Source organism: Strix uralensis, chromosome 9 (genome assembly GCF_047716275.1).
Source record: "Strix uralensis isolate ZFMK-TIS-50842 chromosome 9, bStrUra1, whole genome shotgun sequence".
NCBI classification, from domain to species: Eukaryota; Metazoa; Chordata; class Aves; order Strigiformes; family Strigidae; genus Strix; species Strix uralensis.
This window is the reverse complement of record NC_133980.1, coordinates 9,491,151-9,515,221: the sequence shown is the minus strand read 5'-3', so window position 1 is coordinate 9,515,221 and position 24,071 is coordinate 9,491,151. Positions and strand designations below refer to the sequence as shown.

Genomic DNA, 24,071 nt, shown 5'->3' with positions numbered 1-24,071 from the left:
CTCAACCTTGACTATTAATCAAATAGTCATCTCAGATCATATCTTAATTGAAAGATGACAGTATATGATTAAAGTCAGTAAAACTGTACTTTTTCTATTCAAAATTACACAGTACCTTTTTTTTTTTGTAACTGACCTATGTCTGTTGAATTACTTGGAAAACTTGCAGCTGAAATACAACTGTTATGGTGCAGTCTGCCAGGTATTAGCTCCTTGGTGTGTTCTGCCAACCATCTTTGGAGATCTCATTGTAAATAACTTTTTCCACAGCAATGAAACCACTGCCTTCAAGCTACTTGTAAAGCAAATGCCTAACAAAAAAAAACCCCAAACAAGAAACAGGCCCACACTTGAACTTACCCAGACAATAAACACTTAAAACTCTCTTCTACTTCAGCTGGGTTTTTTTTTTACATTTCTTAGACAATGTGTTTGACGCATTTAAAAATGGAATACACCTGCCTTCATAGACACTGGAGGATTCCATTCCCTTAAGGAGCATACATAACCATGGCACCAGTATGAAACATCCCAGCAACATTGACAAAAATCAAGACACAAAATTAAGAAAAAATTTAAGAAAATTTAATGATCAAATGAGCTATATACATTGATGGCACATGACTTTCACTGTTATCCTCTTTCTATAGCTGGAAATGTGATACAAAAATATCAACAGTCAATAGTACCTCAGGGGATGAGAAAAAACAAACCAAAACCAGCTGTTGTTAAAGTGCATATTTGATGTGAGTTACAGCTAACTACAGGGGTATCAAAGGGTTTCAACCCATCAGACGCAGAATATTGTACAGGAACATCCCAAATTAAAGAGCACAGGAAACTTAGATTTTAAATAACTACTGATATTTCATGTAAGATATCCTTGCATCTCTTTCCAACATACAATCTAAAAACTCTGACATTCTACAAGACAGAACAAATTCTGCCTTTCTATCACTCTTCATATGCATTTCCTCAAGAGATACTCAGATAAAAGTTCATTTAACTACACTCATCAGAATAGTGTTTCTTAGGTACTTTACTGTTTCTTCTGCTTATTTCCTTTTTCCCTCTCAAACTCAGCTATCTGATTAAATATGTTAACCAAGTTCTGAGGCAGGTTTCTTTTAGTGCCACTTTCAGTTTCTGCTGTACCATTTACAGACATTTCCTCATCTGGTTCCTCGGTTTTATTAGTCTCCTCATAACTTCTTTTCCTACTCTTATACTCGCTTTCATTTTTATGATGACTTAACACATGCCTATCACTATCGTAACTTTTATCACCTTCACGTAAGCAGGTGCTAGAACACGATCTGTACTTTCCCACTGACTTGCCAGAATAGTCAGACCCTGCTGGAGACATGTAATACCTGTCATACCTGTCTTGACCTGAGCCATGTTTTTTAAACTGCTCTTTTCTCCCCTCTGCATCCCTTTCTAATTTCCTAAAATAATGCATCCTGGGTTTATCATCTGACTTATGATATGAACCTGAAGAACCCCTCCAACTGGAGAAAAATCTATCTGTTTTACCATATTTTTCACTTTTGCTACTACTTGGCAGAGTTCTGGAGCTACTGTAAGAATCTCTTGAATCTTCAGACCTACCTCCAAAAGTGTCTTCATCATCACCTGAAGTCCTCGAAAAAGAACAGTGTCTGTCTTTCTCTTTTACCTCTGTTTTTGGATACACTAAGCTGTCCTGCCTTTCCAGCAGTTTTTCCACTTCAAAATTTTGGTTAAGAAAGGAAGCAGAGGTATCAGCTGGAGGTGAATACCACTCCTCTTTCCTAATCTGATCTTTATAATGGGAAGAAGCTCTAGATGAGCATTTTTTGGAGCTGTGGGCAGACTCTGATCTATTCCGATGCTTTTTCTTATGTTTCTTGTGATCAGAGGAAGAGGAGGAGGAAGAAATTGATACATCTGATGAAGAATCACTTGATGAGGAAGAGGAGGAGGAGGAGGAGGAGGAAGTTGATACCTTCCTTTTCTTCTTCAACCTAAAAAATGTAATTAACCTGTGAGATAATCTTCAGTATCAGGCAAAAATTATATGTAGAAAGCAAATCTGTACTCCCCAGTTTGGCTGAGACTGAACTGTAAGGCATGAACAGAAACTGAGCCTGACCTGGCAAGACAATTTCAAATGTCATTTCTTTATCAAAAAATTAAGATTAAACCCACTGAACAGTCTGTTGTAAAAAGCATCTCTCCCAGTTTAATATGGCATTACACTCTGCAAATACTTCACATTGCAAAGTACTTTTTTAAACTCCTCTTCCACGTATATCTCCATTAAAGGTTATATGCACTAAAGGACACTGCCCACAAAAAGATTCTGGAGGAAAAGCAGCTTACCTAGGTGTAAGTTCTACCTAGCTTACTGCTGGACAATCCGTTTGGAAGTGGATTGTTCATAGTCTTATCTGCTCTTATTGCCACATAATCAGTATACCGAATATAACAAAGTTACCTTTTTTCTTCTTTTAAGAGCTTACGCAATTTTTCTGCACTTGTTTCTATTTTCTTTTCCTTCTGTCTCTCTTCTTTGGCAGCTTGTTTCTCCCTCATTTCCAAAGATTTCTTTTTTGAACCCAAGCATCATAAAAAAATTAAATTACATCAGAAGTGTTAACACAGGTATTTTTCCCCATGTCCCCAACCCCATTCAAATGTATAATTACACCAGGGATGTTTTACCAGGATTCCCAGATCAAGAATTAATATTGTTCAGGAGTTTGGCATTCGCCATTGTGATAATCAGGTTTAAATTAAGGTCCATATTGCAGTTTTTATTCCATTAAAAATATGTTTGACCAGCCATTGCAGTGGTACCCGTGATCCAGCACACCGTGAAGCGTGGACCCCAAAAGGTATAGATAGAATATGCAAAAAACCCACAGTATTACCAACATGAAGAAAAGAAGGGGGAAAAAAAAAAAGAAAAAAAGAGAGAAAGGTTTGAGGGAAAGTATCATTATTGTAGTTTACAAGTAAAACATGGCAGAACCCATTTTAAAATGTATTCAAGTTGGCCATGTTTGAATACAAACCGTTTTGTAACAATTTCACAGACCAGTTTGATGCATAGTTTACGTAAGAAATCATGTTCCAAGGGTTTGTTGGTGATGAGCAGCACCAGATGTCACATACAGCAACAACGGTCCAATTCAGAAGAAAATGCATTGGAGAAAAACACATAATCAGTATTACAGGAAAACATACTTAAGTGTTGCTTCAGCCATTCTAGCACAACAGTGATAGCATCAGACTTATGTGTTAAAATACAGGTAAATGCAGAAGAGCATCTCACCAGATGAATAATCCTACTAAGAACTACTTAAGTCTATTAGAGACCAGACTTCTGCCATCTACAGCCCTAAAGAGCAGATCTCTTCATATTCAGAGTGAACAGAAAGTCTGCTTATTGTTTTCAAAACTTAGCAACTATCTTAACAGATACAATAAAGGAAACCCTTAATTGCAGTTGCATAATTGCTATGCAAACCAACAAACAATAGCTAGCATCGTGAGTTTTATCTGCTAACTCAATGACCCATACCAGGAAGATGCTAAAGGAGAGTAACATTTGTCTCCTACTTGCTGAGAATATTCTTCATCATTTTTAACTGAGACTGACATCTCTTTCTAAAGCAGCCAAATGTACGTAGTGCTGAAATACCAGACAACGGTTTATCTATGATGTAGTTCAGTTTCATTACAGAGATTGTCATATCTCCTCTTCCCCCTTCTTGCAACACAACCTGTCAGCATTATGGCTCCACCAACTGAAGAAGTGTTGATTAAGGCCATCTACCCCAGTGTATGTACCTCCTTACATGCAGAGGCATAGAACAAAACAAGCCTGCTCCTCAGTGCTCTATTTTACTCTTTGATCTTCTCTGAAAGACAACACAAGTAAAGGAGGTAAATGAAAGAAGACGGCAACTCAGACTAGCATAGAGACCCACCAGGGCTCATCTGGGAAACATGCTGCGTGCAAGAGAACAGATAAAAACCAGCAGACAGCAGAGAAGAAAAATATTCAAAACTGCCTGCCCACCCACCCTCTACCTCCTGCTGTTTTCCTTTAAATTACTTCTTCCCCTCTCATGTGATCCTCCTGTGCATTAGCTTTGACTGGTGTTACTCTTTTTGCAATTACTCCAAATGACAAGGATCTGGCCAGTATGATGGTGTGCAGTGTTTATTTGGCTTGCCTACGTGTTTACAATTTGCATGTCCATACTCAGAGAATATTTTAATTCAACATTGTTAATCATGCTTGTGTGATGGAATATTCTTATCCTTGCTTTAGCTGACAGAGTTATCAGGCTTTGCTCTTTCCCCATCTCCACTGTTTGGCATTTCTTTACTGTTCAAAGTGGAGTCATCAAAAGGTACCTTTCTTCTGGTAGGTACAGCCATAATGCTCACTGTAAAAGATTTACTGTGGAGAAGGGAAGCAGAGAATAAGACAAACCATCAACTTAAACTCTCCCTGTTCAAAAGATTTAATATGATTTTTGATGTTCAGTTATTGTCGTTGAGAGCACTACATGAAGAGAAAGTAAAGAATCACCTGCATATGCTTACGGAGTTTTGTTAAGGCCTCTTCTGCTTCCTGAAAAGTCTCATCCAAACTTAAGGCTTTTTTATAGTAATTCTCAGCATTTAGTAGTTTGTCTTCCTCTTCCAATCTAAAATTCAAGTGATAGTTCATATATAATTAAGCCAAAAATTTTGACAGGTTTTTTCCTTAGTTTTAGGACTACCTTTCTTATTTGCATTATGACACTACCACTGCATCCCTCCAAGACCCCATCTACCACCTTAGCCCACCTCAGCAAAGAAATCAATGGTATTTCCGACATACTATCTCCTAATCATCATCAGTACTACTATTCTTTGAAATTTCAATTCCAGTTTCAAAAATATTCTCTCTCTTCTTAACACAGGACTTAGAAGAAATCTATTCCATGAATATTCAAAAGTAAAATTCTGTATTACAGTGGTTAACCAATATATCAGTAGAGTAACAGAACATAATTTTGTTACAAGTATTTTCTTTTAAAAAAAAACCCCAACTTACTGGAATACATTCAAATATTTCACAAGACTTTACGCAAGCCTGGTGTCCTACCAGTGAAAGGATATCAAGGATTAAGCCTCAAATGTTTTGCCAGGATTTTAGCTGGGATGGAGGAGAAAGTGTAAGCCAACTGCACACGCAGGTATATTTCCAACAAAGATTTTTTTTTTTTTTTTTTTTTAAAACACATAACCAGGAAGGAAAGATGCCATTCTGTGTCTTAACTAGAATGGGATTATAAACATATTATGAGGAAAAACTGTTAGCAACCAAACAAAAACACAACCCCAAAACTTACTGCCCGCCTCTTTCCACAAGTGTCTGACAGAGGTATTTTCTTGCATTTCTATGGGTAGGACAGTTTTCTAAAGCAATTTCAAAGTCACCTATGGCTTTGTTCAAACTTCCTTTTGTTGCATACCTAGAACAACAGAAAAGTTGCACAGATTTTAGTAATGTTCTCTTTCACAAAGTAGAAAAAGCAATGAAATAAGCAGACTTACAGAGCTCCACGTGCTACCAAAGCTTCAACGTTCTGTGGATCAATTTCCAAAGCCTTGTTGTACTCATTCATGGCTTCCACATGGCGCCCAACTTTAAAATAATCAACCCCAGCCTTCACACTAGAGAAAAATATTTAGAAAATATTATGTACAGTTAGCCTATACAGATTTTATACTGTTAATTACTCAGAAGTTATGGTTCCAAACAAGTGACAGGTAATAAAACTTGACCTTGTTATGTACTTAACACTGGCATTTCAAATTAATGCAATATTGACGTGATACTACAACAATACATTGTCTTTAATAGAAAAATCTTATGGCATTAGCGAGCATTTCTGCAGATGGTGCTACTACATTACACAGTTTTTCATTTCTGGAATGAATATTTATGCACGTTTCTGCCCAAAACTCTGTGTGACCTACCACCATTAAACTGGAACAGGCTTAATTATATTCAAAGCTAAAAATCACCATTAGACCAATGACATGAAGTGAGATAGGTAGATGGTACACACTGAAACCAGTTCACCTCAAACTTAAATAATATGAAATACAAAACCTAAGAATAACTGAGTCTTTCTTCTACATTTGCCAAGACATTAATGTATTGGTAGAGAACTTATGAGTTGAATTTCAAAACTTTTACAGACTTTTTTTAAAAATTAAAATTTGTATTTGATTTAACATTACTAGATTAATTGCAGAAAAAGTTGCTAAGTCACAAAATACTGTTGTTTTAAGAAAAACACTGCTTTGTTAGCATAAAAAGCAGAAATACTGAAGCTTCATTCAGATGGGTTTTTTTTGCGCTGGTAGAGTCAAAAGAAGTTTTTCCACAAAAAATTACATTTTTAGAAGAAAATTCTCTCTTAACTTCTGCCTCCTCCACCCTGTAAGCATACCCAAATAAACATAGCATAAAGCAATAGCACCTATCCAGAGCCGCTATTCCAAATGCCGCCAGGGAAATACATTTAACTTCTCAAAGACAGCAAGCGCACTTATTAAATCTACAGTTTGCGGCTTAAATGGCACGACAAGCAGTGTTAGGTCATTCATTTCCATTATAAAATGGAAAATTGTGCACTTGGTATTATCACAAATCTTGCTCTCATCAATGGGCCAGCATATTATAAATATTCTAAGAGGTTCCTCCTTAAACCTGACACGTATTTTGGAACAGAATCTCGAGACTTTATCTATCACGTACCCACTTGGCAGTTAGGGTTACTTTCAAGACGATCTTCCTGGTTACGCCACTACACATGTGGTGGAAAAACTGTTTCGATGGGTATTTTCTTTTAAGAAACATAACTTGTAACCTAATCTAACCTAACAACAAACTCTGACAAGGAAAAGTATTTCATACCATTTCAAGGCCCAAGATGCAGACTGCTTTTTCCTCAATGCAGGGGCAAAATCTTCTTCACTGAAATTTTTACTTTAAGGCAAAAAAACAAACAAAAACATGAAGTTGGCCTTCTGAGTCTACATCTACAATGTAGTTGAAATAAGCTGAAATATGATTTATGCAATGCCTTACTGCTCTCCCTCAATCAGGAAAGTTCTTTCATACTTCTAAAACTAGTTTTTCCAATCCCATTCTAAAAGTGCTGAACTGAAATAGTACAGCTGCAGTACATTTAACAAAAATATACCATATTCACATCTGCTTTGGGGCCTAATATAGGGCCCACAACATCAAGCACTGCATATGTTTGAGCCTGTTTTGCTAAAGAGGTCAGATCTATTACTAAAATAAATATCTGACTGAAAACACTAAAACTTAAAACACCCTGCACTGCAATCCAAAGATATTGACAAGATCCAAGCAATACATTTCTAAAGTATTTGGTATCAAACATTTTGTGTGATAGGGCATCTTGCTCATCCAGAGCTATGGAATTTCAAATGTAAATTTCTTATTCTAGAGGACTTCACTTTTAAATATTTAAGGACACGTAAGCTGCAGTCATGCAAATCAAAATGAAAAAGGTTTAAGTATAAGTGGTCTAGGACTTCCACTCACAAGTCTATTTCAATGGATTAGAATAATCTCCACAAAGCTATAGGATAGGCACAATGTAAAAATCACTTACATTTGAAGACTTCTCATCAAAGACGGTGGATTTGATTCACTTAGTCCTAGTTTTTCTGCTAAATATTCAACTAATGATGGATTAGCGAATCCTGGGGAACGATGCAAAACCTCTTCAAATGTCTCTGCCGTATTAGCAACTTCCATGCTTCGCCTTAAAAAAAGCACCAATGTATACAAACACCACCTCACAGACACCATACATAATTTGATACTTAGAATAAAAGTCCCTATATTGATATTTATTACTGATCACAAGCTGTTCTTTTACAGGCATATGTTTTCCTACTATTTAACAACCCTCATATCCTTTAGTCTAACTGAGCTTTTGAAACCCATTTTGACACCTGTCTAGCTATCTCCAGGACATACAAAAACATTATAAAAATTACAGATAGCTAGGTTCTTCTGCCTTCTAAGGGTAATTTTAAAATTTTAAGAATGTCATATTCCAGTCTGCCAAGGTTTTTGTCTCTTGGGTTTTTTTTTTGTTGGGTTGAGGTTTTTTTGCATACAGTCCAACAGTGACAGATACCTCACTCTGCTTTTTGCTTTCATTACATTTTGGGAAAGATGCTAAAAGACCGTCTATACCTGACATACCCCAAAATAAGTACATTAAGAGATGAACAACAGAAAGAATGTAATCATCCAATTAAACCAGAACCACCACAAGTTCACAGAGCAGTCTGTCAGAGATGCTGTCCAGACACACTAAATACACCTCACAAGTACAGTCCAATAGAGTATTCTCACCTGTAGTGCAATGGGAAGTCCTCAGAAGTAATTACACCTAGCTTTGTACTGGAAAGGTTGGGTGGAAGAGCTGAGCTATAAAGCGACGCTGTGAGCTTCTCATGGTAACGATCAATGTCCTTGATGGCAGCTATAGAAGCAAAAAAAGTTAAGATAAAATTACAGAAATGTCTCAAAACCAAGACAAACATATTCCTGACAACTTTTGCAGCTACTTGCCTCGAATAAGGTCTCCAGTTTGATAATAAGATAAAGGATCTCCATGGTTGCTTTGAGAAGGCACATCTCTCAAAGGACAAAGAGCCTACAACAGAAAAAAGTAGCAATATCATAAACAAAACCAAAAGGGTTTTTTTTTCCTCCCCAAGATTAAGCCAGAAGATTAGTCTAATCTCAATGCACATGAGAGCCGTGATAGTTAAAAGCATGGCTTGGTTCAAATAAAAATTTATGCATCCAGAAATTATGAACTAGACTCAGAAGTAATAAATATTGAGTATAGGTCATAAAAAGATGTGTTTGCTGACCCAGCACAGCATCATAAGCTGTCCACAAACTCAGACCCCCACCCACCATCCCAAAGTACAGTTTTACCTTTACACATATCACCTCATTAAGAGATGTAAGACACAACTAATACATTAAACAGTTACTACTTATCCAGAATAAAATATTGATCAAAGCTACAACTTACAGTGATTTCTAAGTCTGAAATCTCCCGTATGACACCACTTCCCAGACAAATCAACACCATGAAAAAGCCAAATTCACGAATAGAAGTAATCCTCCCAATCACGATATCACCACGTTCGATGTCTCGAAAAAATAATTCTCTTCTCTCTTCCCTGGGAACCTCCATGAACCGTTCCAGGGGAGGCATAACAGCGTAATACTCTGCAACACGAGACATTCGCAGTTACAAAATAACCAAGCTACAACTTAAAATACTTCACGACAGCAAAGCATGTTAAATTCTGATTTATTTGTACTAACAGGAAGTTTGGGCCTATAGAAAGCAATAGCAAAAATGTTCACCCTGTTGTTAAAAAGACTGCTAATTAAGTGCAGTATCCTTACAGCACCCAGCAGGCGTTACAGGGACGCCTTTCCAGAGCAGCCGCGCCTCACCCGTGCGCAGACTTACCTTCATTTTCTTCAATCGTGTCGGAGAGAGGCCCATTGGGTTTCCACGAGTGAGCAAAAAGCAGATCAGCTTTTTTGGCAATGAAGCGCTTTATCTCGGTGTCAATGCTCGCCCTCTCTTTCCTAGGGGAAGGAGAACCCGGTGAGAAACCCCCCGCGGCCCCCTCACGGCTCGCTCCCCTCGACCGCACCGCCTCGGCGCCCCTCACCAGGCGGCCGGCGGGTGCGGGGCCCCGCGGGGCGGCTCCAGAGTAGCCCCCGGCGGCGGCAGCAGCCCGCGGAAGTCGGGGTTGTCATGCTGCTCGGCGCGGAGCAGCGACAGCAGCGCGGGGCCGTGGTAGCTCAGCGCCTGACGCAGCAGCTCCCGGTCCATCCCGCCGCCGCCTCCCCCGGAACAGGAACCAGCGCCGGGACCCCCCCGCCTCCGGCCCGACACAGCCATACGGGGCAACGCGCATGCGCCGCGCCGAGGGGGCGGGGCCGAGGGCGGGGCGGGGCACCGGGCGGCCGCAGCGCCCCCTGGGGAGCGGGAGGACCGCTCTGAGGGGCCGGGGCTGCTGCGGGGCCCATCTCCAGGCTGTGGCTGCCTGGATTGACATCGTACTGCGAGAGTAATAAAAAACAAAACCGAAAAGGTAAAAATTACACAGACAGCCGGCGGCTACGTAAATTATCACCGGCACGGCAGCGAACGGCTGTTCCCGCGGCGGCCATGTCGGGAGAGGGCGCTGCGCCCCCGGCCTGCCGCAGCCTTGCGCGGAGATCGTGGGGTTCAAATCCAGATTTTAGAGAAAAAAGGGAGCGCTGCCTCACTGGTGTGTGTGGGTCCGCGGAGGCGCAGCCTTGGTACTTCCTGCGAACTGCATTTTTCTGGACTTTTAACTGGAGCGTACTTGTTTCAGAAGGCAGAGATCCTTCAGGTCTGAGGAAACGCAACACTCAAGAAGTTCTCGATTAGTTCTCAGTTCTTAAATGTTTGCAGTAAATAACCACAAAGAGAATAAAGGAAAAAGCACCACGGACGCCACCGCTGTGGGGCTGGAGCTTGCCCTGCGGATGATGAGGGGCTCACATCTGAAGTGAATGACCACGATGTTCATAACCTGCTCCTGTGAGCTGCCCTTCTGACAGGCTTCCCTTCAGAAATTCATACAACTGAAACAAGAAGTGTGGGGGAGAGACACGTTCTGGCTTTGTTTGTCAGAATAGCTGTTCTGAAACAAAGGGGAAAATGGGCAATTGTCTCAGGAAAAGATAATGCACTGAGATTGTAGCTGAGCTGTTAAAATAGGCCTAATGCAGGATTTGGTGGTTCAGTTCACCAGCACTATCTTTAAATGCTAAAAAGACACTTAACTCAGGAGGCTCTTCATGCTAATCACCTCTTGTAGCTAATGGAGAAAGGTGCTTAAAACCAGCTGGAGTTAATCCAAGTCTATTACAAACAACACAGTTTTTCAGTCCCCAAGAATACTTTGTCCCTGGCATTGCATTTAATAATTAATTTTAAGAGGTGGGGAGACAAGGAAAGGAAAAGAAAACCCACTGCAAAGAGCATAATGTCACTTCTACCCTCAGTACAATGTTGAAGAAAAAATAGCAATCTGGCTGTCAGCAGATCAGTGACACAAACTCCTCTAGGAAGCAGCATGACTGAGAGGGCAAGGATCCTATCAAAGACACTGGTCTCAGAAGCTCAGTTCAAAGCCAGCAGGGATATCACTGGTATAGCAGACTTGGGGAACACGCTAGAAGGGCAAATTTATATTTTATTTTCACTTCATGTCCCCCTGTTTTAATATAACAAAAGATAAAGGAGGCATAACACTTACTATGTACTGAACCGCTGTCAGGATTTTGATTTAAAGTCTTCCTGATCTATATAAGACCAGGTGTGTACTTAGATTTCTAGTTACCATGGTGGAACAAAACCATGAACGCTAGATGGAAATTTCTAGACATTAAGACTGATTAGAGACAGATTGACATGGGAAGGTTATTGCACCTGCAAAGATCTGGTGCAGGAAGGGACTCTTTCCTGGATGAATCACACTGCAAGTGCAATGTCCTGAACTGCACAATTGCAAATAATGGCAGTTTTATTTGGGGAATGGTATTTTGAGGAAGAGTAAATTTGTGTTGCTTAGCAAATACAAAGAGCTAGCAATAAAAAAAGTTGTTTGAAGCACAAACTCTGCTTGTGTAAGCATTTCTGCAGTCTGCAGATACACACACATATGTACAAGAAGTAAGGCATTATAAATAAATACTTTAAATGTTTTTTGGCTTCTGAACTTAGCCAGCAAAAAATCATGGCAAAAGCTGAACCACCTATAATTATGGACTCTTCTTACATTTTCTATGAGTAGAAATCAATTGCATTTTAGGAAATTCAGTCATTTATATTAACAGAGAATGTAGATGCCTCTGATCATGAGGGTTAACTTCCTATTTAAAGTGATCCTTTCTTTAACTGGGCCCAACAGATTCTGAAGTTGTCTTAATCAAATAAACTAAAATACTCCAAATAATTTAATCTTCAGAAATATCTTTGCCAGAGCAGGGTATGTGAGCATGAACTTGTAATTTTCTTTCCTACTTTTCAGGTTAATGAACTCAGAAGCAAAGCAATACTATGGCATATTGTGCATTGTTCCACCTCGGGGCACACGCAAGACTTTGCTATCCCTTTCTCTCATGGGACACTGCCTGGGTATCTCTTGCGCTTTCAGAAATATCTCTGCATGTTTTCAGTGCTGTAATTTTTTTTTTCTTTTCCATTTTTGCTTGTTTTACTTCAATTACCCAAAAGGAAATAGCAATCACCACAGTTCAGGCAGGGATAATGCTAAATGGAACAGTATGGAATAAACCCATGGGTATATACATACAGCTTAAGAGAGCTCAGGCCTGAGGAGGGGGCATGCTCCATACGCTACGATGTCATTAATCCTCTGTTCCATTGACTTAGGAGCTGCCTGGACGAATAGTGCTTCATCCCATATGCTAAATAAACAAACAGGGTAGGCAGGAAGTGTCCTGATTCTGCCGGAAAAAGTGATACAAGCCAACACATCACCCTACTCAAAGAGGGACACTCCAGATACTCTGGGACCAGACATATCTGAGTGAGTTTGATGTAAATTTTCTGACAGTTTAGGTCAATGCACGATAAAAGGCAGCTCCCCAAATCCATCATGCAGCCTGTAACTCCCACAATACAAAGCTTATGAATTTACACCAAGCTAGCTTTGAACCCAGGGTCAAACTCACAGCGATAGGGCCCCTGAACAACCCAAAAACTGATGGAATTTCAAAGTGGATATGTGAAATACTAAGCAGATTTTCATCAAACTCCAGTAAGCACAGTTTGAATGCAACAAGGTCAAGCTGCTTTTCAAGTGTTCCCAAGTATCCAATATCAGTGGTAAAGCTTACAAAATCCTTTCCTTCATGTGATTTTCTTGTGTCAAGAGCCACAAGATCATGCCTGTCAAAGTATTATTTTCTGCAAAGTTTAGGTGGATTTGAGATAAATTTTAGCCAATTGCAAATGGGAGAGAGATGTTCAATTAAATTTGTTCTTTGGGCAAAGAAAGACAAAACTAATAGTATAATGAGAATTAACATGTAGAGCTATACTTCCAGCTGTGTTGTCAGATTTTTGGCAAATTCTGCCAAAAGCAGTCCTGCTGCCCAGACTTTCTGTTAATTTACAAAGCAGCAAAGGGATTGTTCAAAGATGATTTGACACCGAGATACTGTTTTAGCTCAAGAGTGATGAAGGGAAGTTCAGCACAAAATAATTGCTAGACAGTAGCTCTGCTTTGAGGAAGACATTATGTCTGCAGGCATAATCACCAAATATGATGGAGGGGGTGTGAAAACAACACGAGACTTAGAGTGATGGAACAACCCAAGCCATGCCCATTCAAGCATTTCCCGTTTTAACGAGGTCATTGTTAAGTCCAACTTTGGCATGGTCTGTGAGACAGAGTACAGTTTCAGTGACACGTAGACTCACCTGGAGATATGCTGAGCACCTGCTTATGGTGTCATGGACCTTTGCACTTCTCAGATTTCTGGAAACGTGTAGACAAAGAATAGTCGGTTGCATGTAATATGCAGAGACGGACTGTGGAAAAAACAATTAGACCCTGTTGGAATACAACAGAAAGAATAGTTAAGAAACATCAACTGAGAGCCCCCTCTGACTTGTGGCGATTTCTGTCAAACCGCAGGCAGTGGCACTGCTGAGCCTTTATATGGCTGTAAGGATTACTGCTTGTGCACATAGTGCAGCATTTTGTGCCTGCAGATTAGTGACAAGTGTTTGAAGGTTTCAGGTGAGACTGAAAATGTTACTGAAGGAAACACTGGTATTGACATTTTTTTTTTTTTTTAACCTAAATATGAAAAACCAGGCTGTCATGAATGAAGGTTTGCTTATTTGACAGGAACACCAGTCAGGCAATTTAGTGGTAATCATGACACAGACAATATGTATACACCCACCTGTACAGTTTGCAACACATCTAGAAATACTGCCTACAGAGCAAATTCTTATGATACATGAGGGACTCAGCAGAAGTTATGCCGAGCAGACAGGTTTTTGTGGGTTTTTAATGAATTTTCCAGCTTCTAACACTCCATAGATTGATAGCATCTACTGCTTTATAGCAAGGGAGATTCATCATGGTTTCTGAGTTTTAGAATAAGTCATTGCAACTTACAGTCAGCATCACAACTTTCCAGTCAGCAAAGCAGATCATTTTCTTACAACCCCAAATTATATTTCTAGCATGTAGAAAAATACAGTAAGAAAGCTTTATCTCAAGTCTGCAAGCACTACAAGGAGATATTTAACTTTAAGCATCCAACTACTCCCAATTATTGTCTCTTATCCATAGTAGAGCATTATTCATGTTTTCACTGTAAAATTCTTTCTCCAGCAATTGTCATCTTTCTAAATTGTCACATCACATATATGAACTTTCAAAAGATGTTCAAAGAAGTCTCTAAAGTATTTTGAAGATCTAAACTGGTTGGAGTTCTAGTCCTGGTAAAACAACCTACTTATTTTTGTATCTCAAGGTCAGTTGCTCTAACATCGTATTTGTGCAGAATGTGTAAAAAATACCGTCTAAAGAGCAATTAACAAATATCAGAAGTTGTTTTCTTAATTGCTCGCAATGAACCAGGCATGTAAGCATTGTCACAAACTAATTAGCAGCCTCTTAATTTCTTTAAAATTTGTCACTATTTAAACTACACTAAAATAAAAATGTTGAAACTGTTTTAATTAACTCATGAAGAGTTAAACAGTTGGCAGCTTCACAATACAGATGAATTATCTCTATGTTTGCTTCCATTTAATGCATGAGCATACCTTTATTTAAAACAAATAAAATGTATCAAAAATGAGTTTTGTCCTAAGCAGGTGAAGCTCACATTAAAGTTGCTAAGATGAGTTGGTGTGATATGATTTCCAACTAATTTTTATCTCAGTAAGAATTGTCTGGAAATACAGTGATTAACAAATACTTTAGCAAATAGAAAGGGAAGTTCATTCCAGCATTATGTGGATGGTGTAATTCCAGTAACTAACAGGCATAAGTAGTGACCCTCATGTGTAGACATTCATTAGTCTCCTGACAGATAAGGTTTGTTTTCAACAACCCAAAGCAGAGGCCAAATGGAATAGAGAAATGCCAAACTGATGCATGTATGTGATACTTGTTTGTTTAATCATTTGGTGAATTCCTCACAGTGTTAAATTCAGAAAGCTGGACTGATTTGCAAGTAAATTAACAAGTCATGAAAAAAAATTATATCTGCTCTGAACTTCATAATTACCCTTAGGTTTATAATGTATTATTAGAGGTTTCCAATTTATATCATAAAACTTTTTAAATCTGTAAGTAAAATATGTTGCCTGGTGTTCCAATCTGCCTTTTGGCTCAGTGAACAAGTTACAAAGGCTGAGACAGAAACAACTGCCACTGTTTTTAATGGGAAGTTTAGTCCCTCTTATGGATTTTGGATGGAGACTTTGAGGGCTCACATTGACTTCAACAGGTTTCAGGTCAAGCATGAAAGTCAGAAATCAGTCATTAAGCTTTCTGTGCTTGCACTGCTGTCTACAATTAGGAAAGCATTAATCACAATACATCAGTGCAATCAAGTGTCAAAGTCCAGACACTGTTTAGCTGGGGCTGTTGAAATGTAAGTAATATACATCTGTTCATTTTCTCTAGATTCTTGTCTTATGAAGGCAGTTGAACTCAAATACATAATCACAGGAAACAGAAGCTCTGAAACAAATGAAAATCTAAAGCAGAATCAAGAAAAGAGGAGGTAGCTTGAAATGTGAAAAAGGAATACTTCTGGGAAAGAAAGATGTGTATGTGTGCAGATAACAATCACGGACTTAGAGTAGAAGCAAGGGATCCATGTCAAAAGTTCAGCAAGAGCCAGAATTTCTCTCTTAAAAAAAAAAACCCAACAACCTCTAATATTGTGTCCCAAATCAAATGCAGAGACAAGCTGAAATGAAAATTATGCATTCCATTCATCTCTCTTTTGTAGCATGTTCTATGACACTGATACCTAATTCTGTTTTTAAAGGTACTGGCAGCTGAAGTCACAGAATGGTGCTTAAGAAGCTTTCAAAAAACATAGAAGTAGGTTAGACATGTAAATACCTTTGCAAATTCTGCCCTAAGAAAGGATGATAATTAGTACCACAAATTAAGTTCTTACATATGCAAATTGAATTGTTTGCTGTTGCAACTAATTACAGATGTAACTCTGTGCTGTGTTGATTGTGCGGAATAAACATACAAATTTAAAACACTGGTGTTTAAAACTCCCCTCTTGTAATTGTGATGATCTGATCCTCCTAAAACTGGCAAATATATACATGAGGGACTGTGTGTACATGTGTAGGAGAACAGTAAGTGGGAGAAAGAAATCCAGATTTTTCCATCTGTACAAAATGTCAACATACTGTCTATAAAAAGCCATCAACAAAATCCTTATAAGCACAGTTCAGTCTGGTCAAATTCTAATCTGTATCTTCACTGGCAGTGAGAGTTAGTCAAAGCTAATACAATGTTTCCTTAAGTCGAGAAGTTGGAAGGAAATGATGTAGCACTTTCAAAAATGCTATAAGGCTTGGTTAGTGCTAGATAGCATACACACTATCAAAAGTTTAAACAGAAGGTTAATAATCCAGAAGAAGGCTGGTCCTGAAAAGTAACACTTCAGGCAATGTGGTTGAACTGTCTTGTCAGCCCCCATTGCCAGAAAGTGCCTCTGAGAAATTTAAGTGACAGCTAGGGAAATAGATTATTGTCAGGTCCTTAAATGCAGTGTTCTGTTATTTTTTATCTTTCACTTCGCTAACTTCCTTCTTAATCTCATAATGCAAATTTAGTGCTTTGCTTCTCTAAAACTGAAAAGGTCTGCCTTGTGTTAGGAGTGATCACAAAGTACATCTGAAAAATAGAAGGAATAGTTTGTCTTCAAAATCTGTGAATTCAAATAATGTATGGCATCCAAACAGCAATTTGGGTCCTGCAATCCAGAAGAGGTTTGGAAATTTCAAAATGTGAGAAGTGTTTCTCCATAGACTGCAAGGGTTATTTTGACATTGAGTGCCAAGATAAAAGGAAAATTCTTCCCTAACCAGAGTGCCCTAACAGTGCCTTCTTGTCAGGGGTGGGCAGCAGAGACACAATTTACAGTATCAGGTGGTCAGAAACTATCTAGAGTCTTTGCAAATCATTTGTGGCAAAAAACCCCAACCCAACAAGAAGTAAAGGGAGGCTATAGGACAGGAAAATTATAGGGAAAAAGTAGATTAAGATACATAGTATCCTCAGTGAAGGCAAATGGAGGTATCAAAATATAACGAGCTATAACGAGAAGTCTAAAATACTGTAATTGCAGACTCTGAGCAATAGTAGGTTCCTGTTGGTACCTAAAATGGGACATAATCCTCTGTATTCTACTTCAGAAATTGCATCTCGCACAGCTGGGAAATGAAACAGTCATTTGGTCTCTCTAAGAGCTATGTTAGAATCCTGAAAGAGCAGAAAAAAGCAGCAGCTTGGCTAGTGTGATATACAAATCTTTTTTTCACAGGGAAAACATGCTATTGCCTTCATGCTTTAAAATAATGATCATAGAGAAGAAAAATACATTGTAAAGTAAAGAGTACAAGAGCTGTTTAGCTTCACTGATACCAAAATGGAAATGCAGGCACTTTTTTGTAATTTAGCTGGAGAAAAGGAAAGCCATTACTACTGAAAATCTCTGTATTCCTTAGGTAGAAAAACATACAGCATAAATAGTTTACATTTTCAGTAGGGAGCATCCTTTGGTGCATCAAGCTGTCATGCAGCTTAGCAGCATGACACATCTTAGTGATTAAATGCCGGCTCCGTGGCAAAACCCAAAACAAATTAATTTTTCAGTGGAGAAAGCCACTGTTCTCTTATCTTGTACAGTGGCTCTCAGCTGAAAAGACGCAGCAGCAAGAAGGTAGAAATTAAAGTCAATCAGCAGGTAAACTGTAGTTTGAACATACCACTTCACAGGGTATTTCCATCTACCTTCAGTCTCACTCATCTGTTTGGGCAAAATACACCATTTCTTGAAAATCTGGCTTCAGTTGTTGACTATGCGACATGCTGGACCTTGGAAACAGTTACTCAGGTACACCTGTGTGTGGAAGCACAGCTGAGCTGGGTGGTAGCACAACAAGGAGGCTGGTGGGAGCAGTGACCCCACCAAGGAGCTGGGCTGTTGAGTGGCATGTCAGGGTCAGACACAGCTCAGTGATTCCCCAGTGAGTCCTCAGTGACGAGGCAGCTCCAGGTCCAAGTTTAGAGGTCAGAGCCTGGCCCGGACACAGCTGCAACATGGCTGCAAAGTAACATGGGGAAAGCCATTGTAAACCCTCATCTTAAAAGTAACTCCCAAGGGAAAGGAGGGGCAGGCCCTCACATCTAGTTTTCTTCGCAGTAGGTCGTGTCAGAAAAGGAGCTGATCTTGGGCTCAGCCCACTAAACCCCTTAACTTAGCCACCTAAACTCCAGAAGGGTACGCTCCCGGCCCTGCCACAAACTCAGGCTTTGCACTTTGACCAGTGCAAAAGCAGTTGTAGCATGTGGTACAGGTCCACTTCATCATGCAGGTGCCTCGTATGTGACAACTCAGCCAGTCTGAAAAGCAGAATTAGCTGTATTTCTTGAGAAGTTCACACTTTCTTATGCCTCAGTTTGTTCACTATTACCAGTCCCACCAGTATGTTGCCATCTGAAAAGTCAGCTTAGGTTTACTTCAAATGGTACAAAAAAGTATTATCTTCTTGGGTGACTTATATCCACCTTCTTTATGCTGTTTGCAGTTCCAGAGGGGTCACATTCAGCAGCTGACCATGAAAAATATTGTCCTTAGGATCAAAGCTACTGGGAGTTCAGTGCAGGAGCTGCAGTCACATGGGGGCTGATGAAATGCATGCACTAACACTTTGACAGGATAGTGATTATCCTGTAGTTTAATAATAATATGTTAATCATCTTAGAGTCATTATTCACTCCCAGGCACACACTGTACTCCCATATTGACATTAAAAAGAAGAACCAACAAACACACCAGAGGACGTTTCTACAGGGCAAAACACACTTGAAAACTAAAAGGATCTTGTCAGGAAAAATGGTCTCTTTATCTGTTCTGGAACACAAAAGACACGGAAAGGTGGTGTACTTTTGTGCTACTTCGTGCTAGTCACCCCAAATGACTTGGGATATAATTGCGTAGCCTTTTATTCACTAAATTTAATAATAATGTGAATGTAAAAGTATAACTTAGTCTTGGCATCATATCAATACGCTATGGTAGCATCAGCAGACTTCCCCCACACCAGTATCTTACTGGGTTGCAAAGGTTCCTGTGGGAAATCTCTCTTTGATTCATCTTTAGGTGACACACCTAATTGTGACTTCCAAGAGAGTTGTTAGTGCCAGGTGCAGCAGTAGCTTTTAGTACTTTTTATCTGCATCATCTGTGATTTGAGGTTGCAGCTACTTTCATAGATGCTACCAAACAGTCCAGAGGCTTTTAATTTTGTCTGAACCTGTCTGAACTACAGGTGGGATATGAGTACTGTGGGAGGTTGCAATAAGTGTTTGATTTGCGCATTGTCAGTCTGCAGATATTCCTTAAAAGTGTGTCTGAGTTCAATGAACCCATCTAGCCCATCAGGAGACTGCTCCTTCCCATGGAAGCAACTGAGCCTGTTTAGTGAAGATGGTCCCACTGGCACAATATGGCTAAAGGAGAATGAGAAAATCACAGTAAGGAGTTTTGCCCATAGGCCAAACAAAGACAGAGAGGCACTTAGTGCTCCCGTGAAGAAAATTCCTAAGGACCAGAACAGAAAGTCATTGAGTTGTCAAAAAGTAAGTCTGGAAGGACACAATCTGCAAATTCCACAAACAGCAAAGACAGACATTATTTTAAAAATTTGTGTTCACTTTAGAGTTAGCTATAGAAAAATAAGTTAGTTGCTGTAGTTTATATTCTAATACAACCTGACCTTTGAGTTTAAAAGTCTTTTGGGAGTACTCACTCAATGTAGATCTATACAGACTCATCTTGGAGGCTGGCCTGATCCCAGGTCCTGTCATGGGTCTGAACTGCCTTTGGAGTTCGCTGTACCCCAGCCAAGCGCTAGCAGCCAGACCCAGTCCCTGCTGCTGCTTCATAGGGCACATACAGAACGCACTGATGTTAATGGGAGTTTGTGAGAAGGTCATCTCCTGATGCTGAGAGAAATAAATTAGTCGCTGAAATATATTCAGTCAAGACTTTGTCCAAGTCTTCAAACAATGACGTTTAAATAGTTCCTGGGAGAATTTTACACTGTATAGTTCATTTCTGTATCAGAGTTTTTATCCTAGTATGCAGCCTACATTTCAATTTCTTCCTTCCTTCTGCCTCAGAACACCCTAAATAATTCCCCTTCCTTCTTGCCGCTTATCCCATTTGTAGATTGTTGGCAAGTTCTTTGATTCTCAATCACTTAACCTTCCTTTCAGCAACTTATAAATATTGATCCATTCCAATCTACCCTCTTTTGTCTATTCAAAAATCCCTCAGTAGTTATTTCTGCTGTACACTGAATGACCTTCAATTTGTTTGTTGTAATGAGCTACCTAGAAATGCATGTATTCTATCAGAGTGGTATGGAGATGAACAATTACGTCCTTATTCATATTGCACGAGCACAGGCACTCCCAACAATTTCTCAGTCCTTCACATGACTGCTTTCCAGATTTGTCCACAGTAAGCATGTACAACTTGAATTATTTTTCTTGAGATAGATTGGCTGGCATTTTTCCAGGTTGAATCCAATTTTTGTTGCATTTCATCAAGTTTTTAAGACTTCCAAGAAACAGATTAATTCCCAGTTACTTTCTATCATTTTTTTTTCATAACTCATCCAGAGCGCATTCAAAGCACAGTCAGGAGATGTCATTAACATGTGAGTTACTTTTTTGTCCAGGTTATTAGTGACTGTATTTTCCCAGGAGCTACCAGTGATCTCTACTGTACAATTAGTCACCTTATTCTAACCCAGCATTTGCCCATTTATCATGGATCTTGATGTTAGTCTTAAGTCAGCATTAGCTTTAGGAAATAAACAACTGTTTGGCTTACATTAAAAGGTATAATATCAATTGAATCATATTCCAGGAATGGAGATAACTGCAATTTTGGTGTATATATGCACAGATTATATTTATGAAAATGAGTATGATTCACTGCAGAGATTAGAATTTTATATTTCATACTCAAAATTATTTCTGTCAGTTTCTAGTAATGTAGTAGATACCTCAGCCACTGCTGTCTGTAGCAATAGCTCATGCAAGCTTGCAGCCTTAAACGTTATTATAATACACTATGCAACCATAGTATAAACTGCCCTGGATGGTGAACTGAAATCTTCAAGAACTTTCTGCAAATTCCTAATAACAAAATTTGTCTCAGTAGTCATAGAGTTACTTCTGTTTAATATCTAAGTACAAAAGAAGCCTGAAAGTCTGTTTGAGGGAGTTATTCCTAGATCAGTTGTCTGTTGAGAAGAAATTTTCCTTCTGCATTCCAGCCAGAGCAAATGAGATGCTATTGAGCTTTTGGAAGCAGAGCCCATAGCCACCTGCATCTTTCTGGCCTTAGTCTAAGTCCTTTTTTGGATTTGGACAAATAAGACATCATGTAGCAAAATCCCACTGTTCAGGGCTTACAGCACCTGCGGAAAACATCTGGCTATTGCTATTTAGCTAGAGCTCAGAATCTGTTCTTTTCTGTCTCCTGTGTTTCCTCAAGCTTGTCCTCGCAAAAGGTCACAGAATAGAAGAAAGTCCTCTCTTTTTGTGACCCTTGTATAATCCTATTGATTACTCTGTGTTCAACCCAGTTAATTTTGATTTACCCTTTTATGATTTGTTTTCCTCAAAGTTAATAAACCTATACTAACCATTTTAGTTCCAGCTATTATTTGTTTGTGCCAAACCACAGGGGAGAAAAATGAACGGTGATCTCCTGTGTTGTGCCTCTAAGCGATGCAGCACAGAAATCCCAGCCCATGGCATGGCAAGCCCTGATGGCTTACATGGAGCTGGAAGCAGCTGCAACGATGCTGGTGGACTGTGCAGCTGCTCCCAGTCCATGACCACACTGGGTGATACCTGTGGTTGGTTCATGCCACCCCATCCCCTTGGGAACACCTGCCTTATGGCCTGACAGGCAATTCAACTTCAGTTTGATGAGCTCTCTGAGCTGTGACATAATTCAGGATCTCACATCATTATACAGTCGGATCAAAGATATATCTTTCAACTTTGTTATGCCTTTTACACAAAAATCCTGCAGGCAGCTTTCTATGGCAATAGGCGCACTGTGGGGAGAGCCCATCACTACTGCTGACCAGCACTAGGACATTCAGACAGCGCACACATTGCTCAGGTCTGGACAGCAACATAGCTGCTTTGGTGTGGTGCCAAAGCTGAGGTAATATCACCAGCTTCATAGGCAGACTCATTAGTTCAGGAACATTGTGTTAAAGAAGTTACACTGCTCTCAATTTCATTGTGTGGTGTAGGTGTGTCCTTCACCACACCTGTGCAGGGGAAGTTCTCTTCTGGCCGGCACCTCTTCTGCTATTGTACCTCTTTTGGTCAAGTGTAACAAGAGAACCTACAGATCACACCACATACAAGCAAAAGAAATCAGGAGAGATCAGGATATATGGCAATGTAACCTGTAAGCCTCTGGACCAAGCATATGTTTAAGTGATACGCTGAAAAGGGATGTACTGTTAAGGAATGGAGTCTGCAATCTCTTGTGACCATCCCCTGAATGTATTTTATAGTGTTCTTGGACCTCCTCAAAACGTGCTGAAATCTCCATGAATTCTGAAATCTACATCACTCTCCACAAGTTTTTGATAATATTGATATAAGAAGGTCACAATTTCGTGATAGCAAACACTAGTGAAGTCACAACACTTAGGGCAGCAATGAATTTAGCCCAAATGCATTAGTCCACAATTACATTTTCAAAACATTTACAGGAAAGTGTAGCCATGCTTAATGACATAAAATTTGGTGTTCCTTTCTGTATAACCTTAACATTATCTCTAAAATCCAGTTCCAGTGGATATCTGTATCATCTCTACATTTTTCAGCCAGCAGTTATTTCAGATCTTCTCTGAATTTGAGGCCTGTGGCTTAGAGCAAAAGAAACATTTGAGAAAAGATACTCTGAGAAGTATGGTATTAGATTGCAGAGTAGGGCAGAAATTTATCACACTGTAGCCTCCATGTTACCCCTACTTCAGCCAAGGCAAACATTTTTCCAAGGAAAATAAATACGTAACTATAGATCCTGTACCAGTATGATTTTAATTAGATTTGTAGCAAAGAGAAAAAACAATATATAATTGCTGACTGATTCAAACCCAGCCTCAACTACAAATAATAAGAAATGGGTTAGAGCAGGGTGTAGTGCCTGGACATTTTACCAGGCAGCAGATCAAACAGCTCAACTCTTGACAGAGTGCAGCTTTCCTTCGCCTGCTGTTTCCTGAGCAGTGAATTCCGGAGACATTTATGAGTCACTGGCCAGTTCATCTTCACAAACCATTAATGTCACATCTGAACTTTCAAGTGTCACAATGGAAACTGCTAATATTAAAAAAAAAATAAATCCAACTGAGAACTTTCCTGTTTCTCAAAGAATAGTTTCATTGTACTTTTTGGAATGTGCATTTCAGGTGATTGACAGGCCTATGTTTGACATAAGTTTGGGTGGAAAAAATCTATATAAATGCCCTTAAAATGTTCCCTTACAGTTATTCTTCCACTGAATAAATATTTTTATCATGATCAAGCATCAA

The 24,071-nt window shown here is 39.3% G+C and overlaps 1 protein-coding gene across 2 annotated transcripts; it reads right to left on the bottom strand.

Annotated features, from left to right (window-relative positions):
- Nucleotides 1-563: 563 nt before the first annotated feature.
- TTC14 (tetratricopeptide repeat domain 14) lies at nt 564-10,029 on the bottom strand. Of its 2 annotated transcripts, XM_074878558.1 has the most exons (12): nt 9,811-10,028; nt 9,603-9,724; nt 9,153-9,352; nt 8,678-8,762; nt 8,459-8,588; nt 7,704-7,856; nt 6,974-7,045; nt 5,602-5,721; nt 5,397-5,519; nt 4,589-4,706; nt 2,480-2,589; nt 564-2,006 (listed from the first exon to the last, which is right to left on the bottom strand). In XM_074878558.1, exons 1-12 carry the CDS (start codon nt 9,972-9,974, stop codon nt 1,040-1,042), a joined length of 2,364 nt encoding a protein of 787 aa, XP_074734659.1. In that variant the 5' UTR covers nt 9,975-10,028; the 3' UTR covers nt 564-1,039. The 2 variants fall into 2 exon arrangements, with proteins under 2 accessions (XP_074734659.1, XP_074734660.1); XM_074878559.1 differs by lacking the exons at nt 564-2,006; nt 2,480-2,589 and adding an exon at nt 2,967-4,456 and having other exon boundaries at nt 9,811-10,029.
- Nucleotides 10,030-24,071: the final 14,042 nt, after the last annotated feature.

Bases quoted from the DNA above. Each gene is read 5' to 3' on its own strand.
- TTC14 (XM_074878558.1), bottom strand. From the start codon at position 9,974: ATGGACCGGGAGCTGCTGCGTCAGGCGCTGAGCTACCACGGCCCCGCG. The intron at 9,353-9,602 runs GTAAGTCTGCGC...CTCGTGTTGCAG, and splicing joins CACGATTGAAGAAAATGAAG to AGTATTACGCTGTTATGCCT. The intron at 8,589-8,677 runs GCAAGTAGCTGC...TTGCTTCTATAG, and splicing joins AACTGGAGACCTTATTCGAG to CTGCCATCAAGGACATTGAT.